General features: G+C 34.2%; 1 protein-coding gene, 2 non-coding genes and 1 pseudogene across 3 annotated transcripts; all 4 read left to right on the top strand.

The window, feature by feature from the left end:
* Positions 1-963: 963 nt before the first annotated feature.
* Positions 964-11,490, top strand: LOC149379318 (exocyst complex component EXO70H1-like; annotated as a pseudogene).
* LOC149379320 (small nucleolar RNA snoR86) lies at positions 9,605-9,733 on the top strand. The gene has a single exon (XR_016294315.1). It is a non-coding gene; the product is annotated as a small nucleolar RNA snoR86 (small nucleolar RNA).
* On the top strand, positions 9,883-10,010 carry LOC149379319 (small nucleolar RNA snoR86). The gene has a single exon (XR_016294305.1). It is a non-coding gene; the product is annotated as a small nucleolar RNA snoR86 (small nucleolar RNA).
* Positions 11,491-14,948: 3,458 nt separating the features above from the next.
* GLIP6 (GDSL-motif lipase/hydrolase 6) lies at positions 14,949-17,422 on the top strand. Its single transcript, XM_089603604.1, has 4 exons — positions 14,949-15,270; positions 15,618-15,763; positions 16,209-16,674; positions 16,985-17,422. Exons 1-4 carry the CDS (start codon positions 14,994-14,996, stop codon positions 17,212-17,214), a joined length of 1,119 nt encoding a protein of 372 aa, XP_089459730.1. The 5' UTR covers positions 14,949-14,993; the 3' UTR covers positions 17,215-17,422.
* The last annotated feature ends 453 nt before the right edge of the window (positions 17,423-17,875 follow it).

Below are 17,875 nucleotides of genomic sequence, written 5' to 3'. Positions count from 1 at the left end.
TGTTTAAAGTGTGATTTTTTTTTTCACTCATGCCATAGTATGTATATTTGTTACAAAGAAACAGGACCAACGACCAAGCTGAAATTAATTTTGATTAGAGAATTGAAGTCAGAAACAGGACCAACGACCAAGCTGAAATTAATTTTGATTAGAGAATTGAAGTCACAAACGCGACCAAACTAGTACGAAAAATATCCTATTAGTTGAAATAATTTACCCTAAGTAATAGGATATTACATCATCCTTACACGCACGTCATCTAGTAACATTCAATTGTAAAGACAGAACAAAAGTACAGGGAGGCGATATTTTATATATCTAACATATCCATTATGTTTACCCCTTTGAATGCTTTGTAATCTAGATAATCATTCTCTTCATTCATTTTTTTTTTCCTTCTCTTTTTCTGTTAAAGTATAACTCAATCTCAAATTTTTGCCTAGACAGATTCCCTTTTTATCTCATAAAGAGTTTAGACAGATCCCTTTTTTGTGAAGAAACGGATCTCATTCATTAATTTTAACTTGAATGTGAAAAATACAAAACCATGGAATGAAAATCTTGAGATTTTTTTTAAAAGAAACATTTCAATGATACTAAAATCTGAGAAATACCATCATAAGTTGGTTCCCCGAATAGCTGGACCGCACTTTCTCAGTCACTTAGCAACGCGACTGATAAAAATCTCGAAATTCATATGCAGTGATTAACAAATACTAGCGCCTGATTGACATCCAACACATCGTTTTCAAAGACGCATTTGTTGCGTTTGTTCTACATCATCCATACTAGAACGAAAATTTCAATACCAAGACCAAACCCGGGACGAACATTAGCACTACTCCAAGAAGAGGTAAAAGAAAATGTCGTGGAGAGAGAAAAAGGTGCGGGTTTTGAGCTTTAACTCGAACGTGCGATGATCATCTTGATAAGAACTAGCCTCCAGCCAAACAAATGAACTTTATGGCCTTCCAAACAGATTCAACGGTCATTGCATTTGGTTCGACAGTGGATAAATCGCAGTCAAGGTACAGGGATTTCGTGGAAAACTCCGATTCATCATTGAGCCATGTTTGGCGGTCTTGTGATCTGTCCAGTCAGCCTGCTCTGTTCTCACAGCAGTCTCTCGAAAGTGAGATTGCTTGAAACTTTAAGGTCCCAATTCACATGTGAAAACGTCAGTCACACGACCAGCCTCTCACCATTTTTCCTCCTAGAATCGAATTTGGACTCATTTTCAGCTAAACCTCCAAAATCATTTAGCTAGTAGTGTCGTGTTTTTTTACCCACGAGCCTTCCGATTCCCAAGGGCCACCCTTTTGTCCCTGTTTGCAGCAAGTTTTCCCGCCAATTATGGCCCTTTTTTTGACCCGTCAAAGCTTTCCAAAAGAAACCTCTCTTCCACCCGTTGAGTCTTCCACACATCAGAACCTCTCTAAATCGAGCTTGAGGACCACACTGTTTCCGACGGCTGAACTATATTCTTCTCCCACTTCATTAGCTATAAGAATGAGATCCGTTTCTTCACAAAAAAAAAAACCCCTTGTGAAAAAGTAACCATCTTGTGCATTATGGTACTACCCAAGACTAGAAACATTATTTAAATGTACAAGTTCTTCTCATTTTTTTTTTTAAGTATGTGCCACGGCGAGCAACGCTTAAGAGACTTTATCATGACAATTGACACACTTGAGAACAGATCAACAAATGAAGTCTCAACTCATCTATACTCATTTTGTGAAATTTACCATTCTGGCTCTGGATTTGTAAAAGCTAGGGTAGTGAGTCCTCTTTTCCATCATTCTGAATCTTCTTAACTTGACCATGGCTAATCATTACTTCGTAGAACTTGCGCATCAGCATTTCTTCCTCCACCTGAAGTTTATGCAATTCGTGTGACATTGATCTGTACGCTTCCATTAAAAGCTCGCTTTGCTTCTCCAGATGCTTGAAGATATCTCCGGTGAGTCTCGGATCCATCACAAACACACCAATTGTTGCTCTGCTATGATGTTTTTATCAATATAAAATACAATATAATCTGTGGAAGTTACAGAGAAAATATGATAATCATTAATGCACATGGACTCTATACATACAAGTACATAAAAAAATAAAAAAAAAATAAAAAAAGTGCAGTTAGCTTCACATCAAGAAAGCTGAAAATAAAAAATAAAAAAAATTCGTGAATTGAATTGAAAACATAGGATAAAACAATTGAACCGATACTGTACATGCAGGTGAAAAATATATACAACGATTATAAAGCTGAGAAAGCAGACCCAAAAAGGAAACAAAGATTGTAAAACTTACCAAAAAGACTGGGGACAGAGACAAGGAAAAAAAGCTTTAGGTTAGATCGCACATTTAATCGAGAATAGGGCTTTCAATCTCGTGTGGTAGTCTTAGGGATTGGCGATGGTGGAGAAGTGAGTTATTATTGAAGAACTTGAAAAAGTCACCGGAGTTGTGACGGCGGAGAAGCAGACACTCCGGACAGGTCAGTGAGATCTTTATAATGGTCCGGTTCTATATATACTGTTTCTATAACGCCCTCAGGGTGTTTAGTGCTTATAGTGTGCATATTTAATTTATATTTATGTCTACACCAATATAACTATAATAAAATATTGAAAAAGTGCTTAACGAAAATAAGTTTTACTAGTTTGTTTTTTTCAGAATGACAAATGAATTAACAATATTTTTACAAATATAAAACCATCAAAATGAAAATATATAATTTGCAAATAGTTTAATTGAGCATTGAAGCAATAGTAAATAAATTAGTACTCTTATCGTTTTTATAACAAAAACAAGATCATCTCATGCAAAACGTAAGAAAACAAATAAGAGTAAACATAATATCAGCATGAACAAAAACAAGATCATCTCATGCAAAACATAAGAAAATAAATTAGGGTAAACATAATATCAGCATGAAAATATTTAGAGATTTGTTAGCATGTAGTTTCTGGGAGAGATTAAAATAAGAACTTGATTATTAACTTATTTAAGGAAATAATTAATATTGATTAGAATCCCAAAAATATCTTTTTTTTCTCCAAATTCACTCTTGAGAGACAAGTACGTCACAAAACCACCACCAACATTTTCTCCTTCGTTAATACCCTCTCCTTCTTGATCTCGATTTTCGCTGATCATCTGTTTTGATCGCCATCGCGGGTTTTGAAGATCGGTCACAGCTCCGTCTCCATCGAGAAGGACATCATTCTCATCGTTTGACGATCATCTTTGAGAAGACGACTCCGTCTCAAATCCAAAACACAGATGAGAAGGTTTTGGAGTACAAGATCAAATCCCGAGTTCACACCGTCAAAGTTTCCGTCAAGACTGTTCTATGGAGAGAGATCCTCTGAGACCACGTGTTTTCCTCCTCCGACGTAATCAGGGAATCAATCTCCATCGAGATCGACACCGACAGAGCCACCTTGCTCTTCACCTTCTCGCTAGAGAGGGTGTTCCAAACTCTAGACATGTACAAAGCCATCGCCGAGCTCTGGCCGAAGATCGAGCTCGTGTTCTCTTTCGAATCATTCGCCTCCGTGAGGAACCAGGCCGTGACATCGCTAGTCAAGCTCGGAGAAGCCGCACGCGCTACGTCATGAACTACCTCGCCTTCCTCGCAGACAAAAATCACACGCTCGCCGATTTCGGTCACCTACGATACAAAGCTCTCAGAGTCTTACATCGGAAGGTAATTCGAGGCCGAGGAAGCCTTGTCGTCGTCTTTCACGGCCAGGTTCGTTTGGCTCGTCCTAGTCCTCCTCCGCAAGCTCGACGGGAAATCAGAGGTCCACCATCACGTGGGTCTCTCGTAACTCTTTCTAGCGAACAAGCTTCAATACGTTGTGAACAAAGTGATGGATTCGAATCTCATGTTCCTTCTCGACGACGATTGGCTGGCGAAGCACGAAGGAAAGCTTAAGCAGTACGCGGTGAACTACCAGCATGTCGGGTGGAGCAAGGTTTGCGCCTCTCTCCCGGTAGATCGAGCGCAAAGAAGAGCAAGGAGTACTTCAACGTGGCATTCAAGGAGGCGTACAGGAAGCAGACAAAGTAGGTGGTTTCCAAACGGAAGCTCCAAGAAAAGATCAAGCGGTCGGTTGCGATGAGGCTTATTCCAGCTTAACGGACGTTCTCATCGATTGAAAATCAAGATTCATCCACGGTGGCGCATAGAGTCTTCCAAAGGCTATCGATCCTCGAATCGTCCAGCGACAGGTTTCGCATAAAGATTTTTTTCGATCCGGGAGCTTCGAGGACCAACAAGCGGTTTCATCCCGATCATGGCGATCAGAGAGGACTTGAGACGGTCGGATCGGAGCAATCAGGCTCTTGAAGTCAATGGCCATGACTAGTCGCGAAGGAGATGAGATTCTGCGAGAGATCGAATCTCGCGTGGTTCTCATAATCTGGTACATAATACAACAGGGTCAACTCGCCATGACGACCTCGTAGTGCCTATTGGGTGTGTAATCGTCGAGGATGGGATTGTCATTGCCTCAAGTAGAAATTATAATCAAGCCTCTGTATGTGCGTTTTTTTAGGTATAAAATAAGTTTTAATTGTGAAATTGTTGATAGTTAATATTATTTAACAAAGTTATTATTTAATGAAAGTTAGTATGATTAAATATGAAAGTTAATATTATTTTCATTGACGATTATTAACCGTTGCAAACATAAGTCGAGAATTTGACAAAATTATTTACTGTGAAAGTTAATATTATTTACATTGACAGTTAATAACATTAACCGTTAAGGTTGTTGTTATTAACCATATAATTAATTAGACAAGAGCGTATAAATTATTTTTGATATTAACCTTCAGTTATTATTATTTACTTTGACTTTAATAACATTAACCCTTAAAATTTAGTGCTATTTACTATTTGATTAATTAGGCAAGAACTGTTACTGTTAATAAGGTTAATTATCATATTACCGTTAATAAGATTAACAATTGTTATTGTTACTATTAATAAGATTAACTATTGTTATTATTACCGTTAATAAGATTAACTAACGATATTGTTATCGTTAATTATATTAAAAACCTGTTATTATTACTTATTGACTGCTGTTATAGTTTTCATTAATAAGATTAACCGTTTTTTCATGAGTAAGATTAACTGTTCTTTTTGTTTTTGGTATTGAGATTGACTATTGTTCATAAGATTAATTATTGGTCTTGTTACCATCAATAAGATTGATTGCTATTATTATTACTGTCAATAAGATTAACTATTGTTCTTATTCCAAGTAATAAGATTAACTGTTATTATTGTTACCGTTAATAAGATTAACTGTCAAATTAACTATTGTTCTTGTTATCTTTAATAAGATTGACTGTTGTTCTTGTTCTTGTTAATAAGATTAACTATGAAATTAACCATTGTTTTTGTTACTGTTAATAAGATTTACTATCGTTCTTGTTCTTATTATTTTAATAAGATTTACTGTTGTTATTGTTACCGTTATTCAGATAACTATTATTCTTGTTACCGATACTAAGATTTACTGTTGTTCTTGTTGCCATTAATAAAATTAATTGACAAAATTATATGAAGGTTAATATTATTTACTCTAACGGTTGATGATATTAACTGTTAAGGCTATTATTGATATGGTAATAAAATTAATTGATAAAATTATATGAAGGTTAATATTATTTACTCTGACGGTTAATGATATTAACTGTTAAGGCTATTATTGAAATATCAAAATGTTATTTTAATAAATTGGCTACTTTCCTTAATATCTTAATAATTGGACTACAATTTTAAAAGATAGGGGGTTGTTTGGGCTAATTAATTGTATAAGCATCATATTAATAAGTTAATTGTATATAATAATAATAATTAAAAAAAACCCTTTGAAATAGATGAAATGGTTAGAGAAAGAACATGTAAATATGCAGAATCAAAGATTGTTATGAAAATATTAGATAGAGTAAAAGATATAATAATAATAAAAAAAAGGCTAACATTTGTCAAAATACAAGAGTATAGATCTATTTAGACCTGAATAATTAATTTATTTTGTTGAAGATATTTGATTCCTGTTTATATTTTGTTTTTTATTACCTACGTATTAAAGTTTCGTAACCATATTAAAGTCTAGTTTTATACATTTTGGTTTATAATAATAGGTCCAGACTTTTCTATTAGAAAAATGGAATAACACCCAATAGTACAAACATACATCTTCTAACGATAAAAGAGACTTCAAAACAACAATAGTTCAAAACTATAATCGGATGAACACACACAACTAACGAAAGATTAATCACGCTAAATTTCGAGCAACATAATTCAACATATTCTCAGAAGTTAGTTGATGAACCAAAATGCTCGAATACCACCGACCGTGGAGAAAGACATCTGAGTGCATGTACAATTAAAATACCAACAGAAAACTCGAACTCTTAACTCGATAAAAGACTAAATTTTATTCGTAACATAAACACTACTCTAATATTGTCGATACAAGAGTCTAGTTTATGCATGATTTGGTGTTTTTATGTTTGTGAAGATTATTACATGGAAAAGAGAAAAAAAAAAAAAAGAAACAATGAAGACAACATGAAATGGGTCCCATTGTCTATGGTCACGAGAGAGAGAGAGAGAGAGAGAGAGAGAGAGAGAGAGAGAGAGAGAGAGAGAGAGAGAGAGAGAGAGAGAGAGAGAGAGAGAGGCACGTGAAGTAAAAATGAAAGAATCTGAAATGCCACTTGTCCATCAGTTGATAAGCCATGTGTCGGCTTATTAACAAAAGTTAAAAGTAAGTTTGTTACTTATTATTTGGTGGTTAATATTATTACTTATTAACTATACTAGTTTTAGCAACGCGCGTAATTTTATGATATTATAAATGATAATAGCAAGTAAAATTTGTATCGGTTAACTTGTGTTATCAAGTTTTTTAAACAATGGGCACTAAAGAAACTAGCAATTAAGAAAAAAAAAACCCCATTAAAAATGATGAATAAATAATAAAATATAAAAAATTACTTTGTACATTGGTTAGACTTTTATGGGTAAATAAAACTTGCGTTCGCTTGCAATGAAATATGGATACACATATAAGGTGAAGGGGAATAAATATGAAAAAGAAAAAGAAATAGAATTTAATAAAGAAAATATAAAACTATTTAAAGAGAAGTAATGCGTAACAAAATTACAAAATGTAAGAAAAATCCTTTTATGATTCTACATCGCATAATCGTTGCTTGCTCATCTCTCACAATTCGGGTTGTATGTCATGATTAAGACATCTGGCTTTCTAAATTACTAGTCAGTATCATAGCTTCTATATATAGCATATCTCGTGCACCATCTGTACCATGTAAGATAACTTCTTTTACCAGTATTCGTAGTCTTTCAATCTACTTATTCCAACAATATATATGATAATACATAAAAAAAAATATATACAAAATCTACGTGTAATATAATATATATAATACCATATATTCAAAATAATGTATGTTATTGATATAATATTAGTAATTATGATTATAATATACATAAAAAGTTTATACAAAATATATTGATAAAAGAGGGAGAAAAAAAATATACAAAATATATTGATGAGAGAAGGAAAAAAAATAAAGGCCGAAAGGCCGGGGGAAAAAAAAAATGTAAAAGCCGGAAGGCAAAAAAAAAATGCTACTTTTTAACTAAAAAAAAATGTAAAGGCCGAAAGGCAAAAAAAAAAGGGAAAAAAAAAAGTAAAGATCGAAAAAAAAAAACAGAGGCCGGAAGGCCAAAAAAGAAAAAGCCGCCACGTGTCGCCGCCTGGCGACGCCACATGACGGCCTCAGGATGAGTATGAGTGTGGAGGTGCTACTTATTAATTATGTTATAGATTATAGATTTACCAAAACACACCAATTTAAGTAGATGACTTTTTTTTCAGTAATAGACCCTCAGAAATTTATAATCCTCTTCTAATTAATTGAATTTCTTAATTATTTTTTATTTTATTTTTATGTTTACTTTAATTTATAAACACACTTAATTTCTTTTATTTTTTGGGGAAATGGTGGCAATAATACTCTATGTTTGGTCAAAATACTACTTATATACTCAAAGTTTTTTTCTTTAGCAAAAATACCACATGTTACGTTATAGTGGGTCCGTTACTACTCGGACCGTTAAGTTCAAACATACATTTTAACGGCAAAGTATTAACGTGTAACTAAATTTGAAACTTTGAGTATTTTTGCCAAAAAAAAAAAAGAATGAGTATATAAGTAGTGTTTTGTCTAAACTTTGAGTATTTTTGCCACCATTTCCCCCTATTTTTTCCATTTTTAATTAATCTAATTAATTAAATTTAATTTATAACAAGATCTCCGATTGAGCTTCACAAAGTTTTGATGATTCTTGCTCTCTTCTTCTATCCTCTTATATATAAGTTTTTTAGGGAGAACATTATTAGCCAATGATACATGAGTAGATATATATAAGTATGAAAAGTTGGACAAATATCAAAAGAGAAATTTCATAAAGTGGACCTCATAAGTAGCTAAATATCAACGTTAGTTTCAAAATATCTATAAATGAATTTTTGTCCAAAAAAGAGAGAAAAATACCCTTCATAACAAATAAACACATGTTTTTTTTCCTCTCATATCCTATCGTAACCTATCGTATCCTATCATGTCCTATAGAAAATCATCGTATTCTATCATATCCTATCGTAAATCATTGTATCCTAACGTATCTTATCTATTCCATTTTAAATTATCTTAAGTGAAGAGCAATTTCATCGTAAAAAAAAAAAAGTTGAATTTCAATCCTATTTTATCGTATTACATCGTAACATATGTGAAATTTCAGATTTTTTTACACCATATCTATCCTAAGTCATATTATAGAAAAATATATCACTAAATTGATTTAAGATGACTAAATGAGTGAACTTACCAATTATTCAGCAAAATTCACGAAATCCGCCGATGTTGAAAGGATTTGAGTGGGTTTTGAGAGTTAGAAAGAGCGAGAATAGAGGAAATGCGGAAGTTAAAGAGAAAGAGGATTAAATTGGCTAAAATGGCATTTTTGTCCGTGTAACAGTTTTAAAAGCAATTACAAATATTTATATTATTAGATGACACCATTAATAATATAATTTACATATTAAGTTAATTTATTCCAATTAATTAATACTAGTATTGTTAAATACCTATTTTTTACACGGTTTATATTACATACCGTTTAGATAAGGATTATTGAAATGTATTTTTCCCGAACAAATTAATTTTAAATTTGCTGAACGAATTATATTTATTAAAAAAAGAAGAAGAAGATGAATTTGATTGGTAATATAAGAAATGCTTTATGGGCCTGCTTTATGGGCGCACTTATGCCGGGCTGGAATTGAATAGGGCTATTAGGGCTTGGCTGAAAATGTCTTATAAATACAAACAACCACGCTCTTCAATTTCACACCGTTCTCTGTACCCCCTACTCGGTGCTGTTTGTAGATTTTTGGATTTTCTTCTTCTTTTATTCTCCTGTTGTTTGTTGTTCGGGGTTTAAGTTATTTGCTTTTTTAATTAGTAAAGCCAATTTGCAGAGCAAATGCGCCGAATAAGTTAGCGAAGTTTTGCATTGAAGGTTGGCGATAACAAGTCCTATAAGCGGTTCTCCGTGCCTATCAAATTCTTTCAGTTTTGAATACGGCCTCGAACAAGTCGCTACATTTAAATTCACATAATTAACTTAAATTAGAGTTGAAATCGGTATAAGCACTAATTTGATTGAAATACGATGTATTGATTTTGCTTTGGATGTGCAAGATTAGGGCTTTAAATTAGAGGTCTCGAAAGAGTGGGAAAGAAAGCCAATTTGCAGAGCAAAGGCGTCGAAAAAGTTGGCGTAATTTGCATTGAAGGTTGGCAAAAATAAGCTCCAAAAGCGATTCTCCGTGCCTATCAAATTCTTTCAGTTTTGAATACGGCCTCGAACAAGTCGCTACATCGCTACTTTTTCTCTCTTTTCTCTTCCTCTTATGGTGAGTCACGAACGATGTTAACGCATGATCAAAGGACAATGATGGATTTGATTGAACTGATAAGGGATTTTAGATATAGTCATGGATATTATAGAATTCTTTTGTGAAAGACCAGGTCTTCATATTACAACTCCAAGAGAATCTCCCAACTCTGAAATGCGAAGAGGCGAACTGCTTTTGAGGACAACTCTATTGTCTAGACTTGATCGTCTGATACATAATATGCCAGTTTCTCAAACTGGTGTCTTGATACATTTTATGTGTGGAAAATGGAATTAAGTCCAATTGAGAATGAAGTTGGTGGAAAGTATAGGCAGAGTCCCTGAACTTCTGAGCCTCCTCGGGAGAGATGTACTGTGGGGAGGCTTATTAACACTTGTTGGTTCTGCTTGAGATGGAACGAGCAATGTTGGCCACAGAATACCGCACGCGATGTGTAGCCTTTGGGTCAGATCAACATGGTTCAGTCCGGTCTAAAATTGGTCGAAAAATCAAATTGGATCGGCTAAACATGTTTAAAAAGAATAAACTGTACTAGACTGAATAAGAGAAAAAATTGAGCCGGACCAAACCGGTTATAATGGTCTGGTCCAGTTTTGATTGTTTCACTGGTTTACAAATTTACGATAATAACGAAAATAAATGAGATTCTAGTAGTGACGTTGTGGGAAAACTAGTCTCTTTGTCTTCCTCGCTGATTTTATAGAACTCCATTTCATGGACGTGAGTTGTAAATGTTGGTCATGTGCCAGAGATAGCGTCTTGAGTATATATATGGAGCCTCGTTCATAAAGGGGAGATCTCGTTTTGGACGTCCGAACTAGGAGATTCCGAGGCATCTAGACTTCCTAGTCCACGATGCTTCTCATGATGCTTGGATGTCGTTTTGATTGTTGCTAACTTTATTATCAAGATGTGGACCAGATTCATTCAAAATTTGGTGTCATCTTTTACTGTAATATTTGTCACCAATACATATGGTTGTGCCACTTAGTAAAAGACCAGTATACACAGTCCATACTAACATTTTTGGTAGTATAATTACAGTTGTTGTATACTAATGTCTGTATTACAAATATTTATGACATTTTGTTTTCCACACCCCGTATGCAGGCACGAAGCCAGTAAAGAGCCAAGGGGAGCTATAGCCCCTCCCCCCCCCCCCCTCAAATATTTTTTATTTTTTATTTTTACCTTAAAAATTTACAAATCAACCCCCCTCAACTTTTTTCTGTATATTAGCCCCTCCTAACATTAATGTCAATAAATCTTCAATAACTCTGGAAAATTCCTTTGAAGATTTATTGACATTGGCCTCGGCGTTGAGGTCTTCTGCCGGAACTCTCAGCGTCGTCTGAACTCCGGCGATGCAGCGTGGCCGAGAGGGAAGTCTCCGGCGAGTAATGAAGGTGGTTTTCAAAATTCTCGAGCGTCGGGGGATCTTTAGAGTGGTGGAGAGGACGATTGGGTCGTGGATTGAGATGCTTGGATCCGACGCTGATGAGTCACAGAACGACGCTCTTCCTGGAGGTGGTATTCCTCTGTTGATTTGGTTTTTTTTTTGGTAAAGAGAGAAAGAAGGTTAAAAATGTAATTGCCCAATTTATGGGGTCATAGATTTGGATTAATTTGGACTTAATGGATTTTGGTCCAAAATGAATGGGGAGATCATACTTTAGGAATAATCCCTCTTTGTTAACCGTGTGTCCTCCGAGGTGCTTCTTTGAAGAGGTCAAGAATGGGAAACAACTCAATGTTGTTTTCCGTTCCTTTGAGGCCCAAATATATTTGATATCGTGGTGGGTCTAAGTATCTCAGGCTCACATGTAGGAACTAATCTCACACCAACAACTATTAAGAAGCGCAAAAGTCTAGATGTTATAAGCAACTATTGATCATTTTAAACTAACAAAAAAAAAAAAAAAACCTATTACTATATGCTATTAACATGTATAAACGGAAATGTGAATAGAAAAAATGAGAAAAATAAGGAAATTAAGTTATATGTTAATTAAATTATTTTGAAATAAACTGTCATGTAATTAATATTTTGTTATTCATTTTTAAATGAAAATCGATCAAAAAGCGCATTTTTGTTTCTTTTGGTCAATATTAGAGCAGTATAGAACGATGTCGTTTAGGCAAGAATGAAGTTAGTTATAAGCGATAGACTCACAACCATTAGATCAAAGTTAGTTGTAAGATCAATGGCTGTGAGCTCATCACCGGTATTGTATTTATACAAACAGTTAGTGCAATCAAGAAATAAGTTGAAGATTCTCTCATTCAATCTCGTCTCATTCTCTCTCTCTCTCTAGCTTTTACTCAGTCTCTCTCTATCTCTCTCATGGTATCAGAGCTCGTTCTCTAAACCTAGAAATCTTCAACTCATCAATGGCGAATCTAAGCAACTCGTCTTCTCCGATCTCAATCAGCTCCGCTCAATCACAGCTCTACCAAAACTTCTCTCCTCACCTGAATCCCCTAAGTCTTCACTTAGATCGAAACAACTTCATTTTCTGGAGTTTTCAAGTCCTAGCCACTACGCGCTCACATAGCCTTGAAGGTTTCTTGCTCAGTACGATTCCCGCTCCTTCAATATTTGTTGAATCGACTAGTCGCGATGACGTTACCAGTCAAACTCCAAATCCAGAGTATGTTCTATGGATTCAACACGATCAGTTCTTACTCAGCTGGATCTTCTCATCGATCTCTGATTCCATGCTGGGACATGTGAATCATTGTGCGAGCTCAACCGAAGCCTGGAAAGTTCTAGGTCAGATCTTCACCACAACCTCAAAAACAAGGGTTCTCCAACTCCGATTCTCCTTGCAGACAATGAATGATTGTGAGTCTATCACTTATAACTAACTTCTTTTTTGCCTAAACGGCATCGTTCTATACTGCTCTAATAGTCAGTTAATAATTTGATTGGATAATTTTCAATTATTTACCAAACGTTTGCTAAAATGCAATTTCAACATGTCAAGGTTATTTATTTATTGTTTGTGTCCAAAATAGTAAATAATTTTTTAAAAAAATGCAAACATAAAAAAATCATTGTTTAAAACTTTAAAAAACAATTTTGTAATCAAAACTCCAAACACACTATTTTGTTTTTATCATTGCGGTAATGACATTGATTTGCCACCGTAGAGAACCACTTTTTATGCACTACCTTTTGAGTTGCGAGGGGTAAAAAAAAACGAGTAAAAATATAATTGCAACGCTGGACTGCACAAAATGTAATATGTAAAGGGAAATTTCATATTCCATGTGTGATAGTTTGTCTAATGGTAAGTCTAATGAAATTTATGTGTAAAATAGAAAACTAAAATTTACATACAAATTTACATAAAAGCCCTTTACAAATATTTTTCAAATATAAATATTTTAACTAAACTCGGACTATTTGACCGCAATTTGTATTATTTACTTTTTGAAAAAATATCGCGTGTTAGGCCTACTTAACCGAAGTCAACTACGGTCGAATAGGCCTAACTCATAAAAAGAAAGCGGAACAATTGAAGCGTAACACAAGGACTCGAGAAATCTCTCCATTTTCTTACTTCTCATACAACACTCTCATTACACATCTATATTTTTAATAGATTCATTTTTAATTAGGGATAGTCCTGCCTGAAAATTCAAAGTACTCGATGCCTATTGTGCTTAGAACTTGGTTTTCTACTTGGGACAGTAATATATTTTTATTTGTAAAACCGCGCATATGGTTTTATAGAATATAAGTCGATATCTCAATTATTTTGTAGCAACATTTTGAAAAAAAATCACAATTAGGGGGCGATCTTCCGAAAGATAAAGCTGTAAGTATCACATTTCTTCTATTAAAAAAAAAAAAAAAACGTTACTGTACCCCAAAACTACATAGATGCTCTCTGTCATGTTGTATAATTAATTCATATAGTTAACTTTCTATAGTTCTTTTTGGGAATGTATTCCATGAATTCATGAGACTCGTCTAGTTATTGGAAGACATACTAATATACCAGTAAAATCGGACCAATGGTGGAAACCTATATATACATTGAAAGATATCAAATTTACTATTTTGTAATTTATTTATGTTAGTGCTAGAAACAGGGCCGGTCCAAACTCACCGGGGGCTCTAGGCGATTCAATATTTTGGGGCCCTATAATACTAATAAAAATGTAAATTTTTAGGGTAAAAAATGTAAATTTTTTAGAAAATGGGCCAAAAGTGAAAATTTTTAGGGTAAAAAATGTAAATTTTATTAAAAATAGGCAGAAAGTGTAAAATAATTTTTTTTTGGAGCCCAAGACACAAGCCTTGCCCGCCTTAGGTCAGGGCCGGCCCTGACTAGAAATGAGCCAATCACGTTTACATGTAGTGTATCTAGCAATAAATCCATAACTTGTAAATTGTTGGACTATTTAGGATCTTAAGCTCAGCTCTGAATTTTGCGAGGTTCAAGTCAAGTCTTATAGAAAAAAATTATATCTACTATTTAACTCAGTAGCCCGTTATAATTTTAATTCAATTTTAAAAAATGAGATCAATTTTGATATTTATCTTCCATTATGGAACGGCCATATTAAAAGCTTTCTCTAAACTACAAGCTATCTATATAATGAGTCTGTTTTTAGAATCTATAAAGAATGGGTGCCACAAAAAAGCTGAAAAACATGATATCACATGGGAAAAGGTACGCCTCAAATGTTTTTTTTTTTCTCCGTCAAATAAACCCTAAATATAAGAAACGAAATAATCAAGATAACGCATGTCTTCCATGCACAAAGCTCGTGCATTCAGTTACATTATTACGTCCTCACTTGTCTCCTTTATTTTACTTTACAATATTTGCGTATATATATATAAGCATATAAATAACGTACCTTGCTTCAACATCAATCTTGGTCAAGGGCCAGCTTCCTCACAAATTAAAAGAAAGAGAGAAAAAAAGAAACATGATGAAGGAGCTAGATGGTCTTGTAGTACAAAATGGTCTTAAACTATTTATTTTCATTTTGGTCACGAATTACGCGCCGGTGCGAGGGTTATTATCGTCAAATAACACGGTGGCACGTGCGATCTTCACCTTTGGAGACTCGATCATGGACGCGGGGAACAACCATTTCGTCAAGAATTGCACGGCACAGGCAGATTTCCCGCCATATGGCTCCACTTTCTTCCACCACCCCACCGGAAGATTCACCAATGGAAGGACCGTTCCCGATTTTATTTGTGAGTACTATTATTTCTCTCTTCAATTCCCTCCTTGTATAAGCTTTTTTTTTTTTTTTTTTGGTGCCAACAAATATAATATAGATATTTACATTTTGTAATTCGACACATTTTTATGTTAATTGCAGCTTTCATTTAAGAAATTAGCCCATGCATTTAAAAAATTGGTGATAAATAAATATTTCAGCTCACTGATCATGAATTTTCGATGGTTTATATATCTTTAGATTTCAATTTATATAATATATATATAGCTTTTTGGTGAGTTTCTTTTTCTTCTCTTCTTTATGTTATTTTGTTTTTGAATTCTAAGGGCTATTAATGATTGAAGTGATATATATGGGCAGCACAATATATGGGGATAGAGATACAGAAACCATTCATAGAGGCACAGCTTGCTGTTTCCAATGGGACTTGGAAAGCTTATCCTTCCAATGGTATCAATTTTGCCAGTGCAGGCAGTGGTGTTTTGCAGGCAACAAATTTGGATTTGGTAAATTATATATTATAAGAGAATTTACTATTATTATTATTATTATTATTATTATTATTATTATTATTATTATATATATATATATATATATATATATATAAAGTAAATGAATCCCTTTTACTCACAAAAACACAATTTAATGAACAGTGTTTTTTTTAAACTAAAAAAAAAGGGTTGAACTTTAGACACAAATAGTGTTCATTTGTACCGATTTTTTTCTATATCGAAAAGAAAAAAAATGTCTCCAAAAAATTTTAAATGCATTTTTTTCAAACCTAAATATTTTTAGACATGTCTCTATATATTTCTTCTTCCATACTAAAATATATTAATTATTTTACAACAATGCTCGGGGCATACTGCTTGTTTAATTATATAATAATAATATAATTAGTTATACTATTTATATAATATATTGACATGTAGTGCATGTGTCTAATTCTAGAATGTGATTTCAATTCAAGTCCAACTTCAACAATTCCAAACCCTCGTTGACCAAAACCACATCGACAAAACCCTAATACAAGACTCCCTATTCTTGTTCGAATCCGGCTCCAACGATGCCTTCAACTACTTCTTCCCGTTCGGAGCGCCATCTCTAGGCCCGGACGCCTATGTGGCATCCATGTTGGCAGAAGCTGAGGCCTTCGTGGACCGAATCTACAAGTTGGGAGCCCGACGTGTCGCCTTGTTCTCTCTTGGGCCCGTTGGTTGCGTCCCGGCCCGAGTCCTCTTGGGAGGGCCCGCAAACCGTTGCTTTGGGAAGATGAACAAAATGGTGAAAGACTACAACAAAGGGTTGGAGGTTTTGGTGAAGGAGGTTATACCTTTGAAATACAAAGGGATGATTGGTGTTTATGGGGCTATGTATGATCTTGTTCGTCTATTCCAAGCCATGCCTACACGTTATGGTACGTACGTGACTATTTTATATTTCATTTTACCCGTTTATATATTACCTAATTAGAAATTCGATCAATACCGAAAGAAGATAATTTATGACATGATTAATTTTTCTAAGCATAAACTGAATATCTAAGCATAAATCGACTGATAAAATTATTAACCAAGTTAGAGAAAAATATAAACTCAATAACAAATCTTTTAAAATATAAATTTAAAGTTTAAGTATCAATCTATACAAAATTTCTGATTTTTTAAATTATAAATATATATCAGAATATCATTGTTGATATATAATTTTTATTTATTTTGGAATAGGGTTCAAGGATGTAACAAGCGCATGCTGTGGCGTGGGGTCTCTAGGAGGAGAAGTGCAATGTGGGAAAGAGGGCTACAAGATTTGTTCAAACCCAAATGAGTTTTTGTTTTGGGATTATTTTCATCCCTCAGAACACACCTACCACCTCATCGCCAAAGCCCTTTGGGCCGGGAACTCGGCCCGTATTAGGCCCATTAATCTCAGGACCCTTTCCAATGCTGCTCTTTGACCATTGTCAAATTGAATAAGATCGCAACCTCCTTTAGTGGTGTTTTTGTTTGTTGAGAGAGAGAGAGAGAGAGAGAGAGAGAGAGAGAGAGAGATTAGTACTGTGTGGGATTATAAATTATAATGGAAGGCATTGAGTAATAGTTTATATGAGCTTTGTTGTTGTGTGAATTTTCAATTTGATCCAAAGCAATAAAGTTTAAGCAATGTGAAAACACTTTCCTTTTTACTATATAAAAAAAACTACCACATCTATGAATTTGAGCTTCATTTTGAGTGAAGTAAAAATTATAATATCTCTCTCTCTCTCTAAATTAACCTAGAGGAAGATAAAAATGGAAAGTTGGACCATTTTCGTCAAAGAGGATAGAAATTCGTCACCGATCTCGATGAGACGATGATGCAGTATGGCGATGAGTCAGAGGTGAAGGACTTCGCTTTTGTCGTCGCTCCCTGATGAGGAAAAGTATGAAGAACCGGTGAAAACACTTTCTTTTTTACTATAAAAACCTTCCACAACTATGAGTTTGAGCTTCAATTTTTAGTGGAGTAAAGATTATAATACCTTTCTCTCCCTCTCTCTCTCTCTCTCTCTCTCTCTCTCTCTCTCTCTCTCTCAGACTTAACCCTAGAACCATTTTCGTCGAAGAATAGAGAAACTC

This window comes from Urtica dioica, chromosome 12, assembly GCF_054948205.1.
Source record: "Urtica dioica subsp. dioica isolate 48M chromosome 12, U.dioica_male_clone48M_v1_H2, whole genome shotgun sequence".
NCBI lineage: Eukaryota > Viridiplantae > Streptophyta > Magnoliopsida > Rosales > Urticaceae > Urtica > Urtica dioica.
Note: the sequence above shows the minus strand (reverse complement) of the source record. Positions and strands in the feature narration are given on the sequence as shown.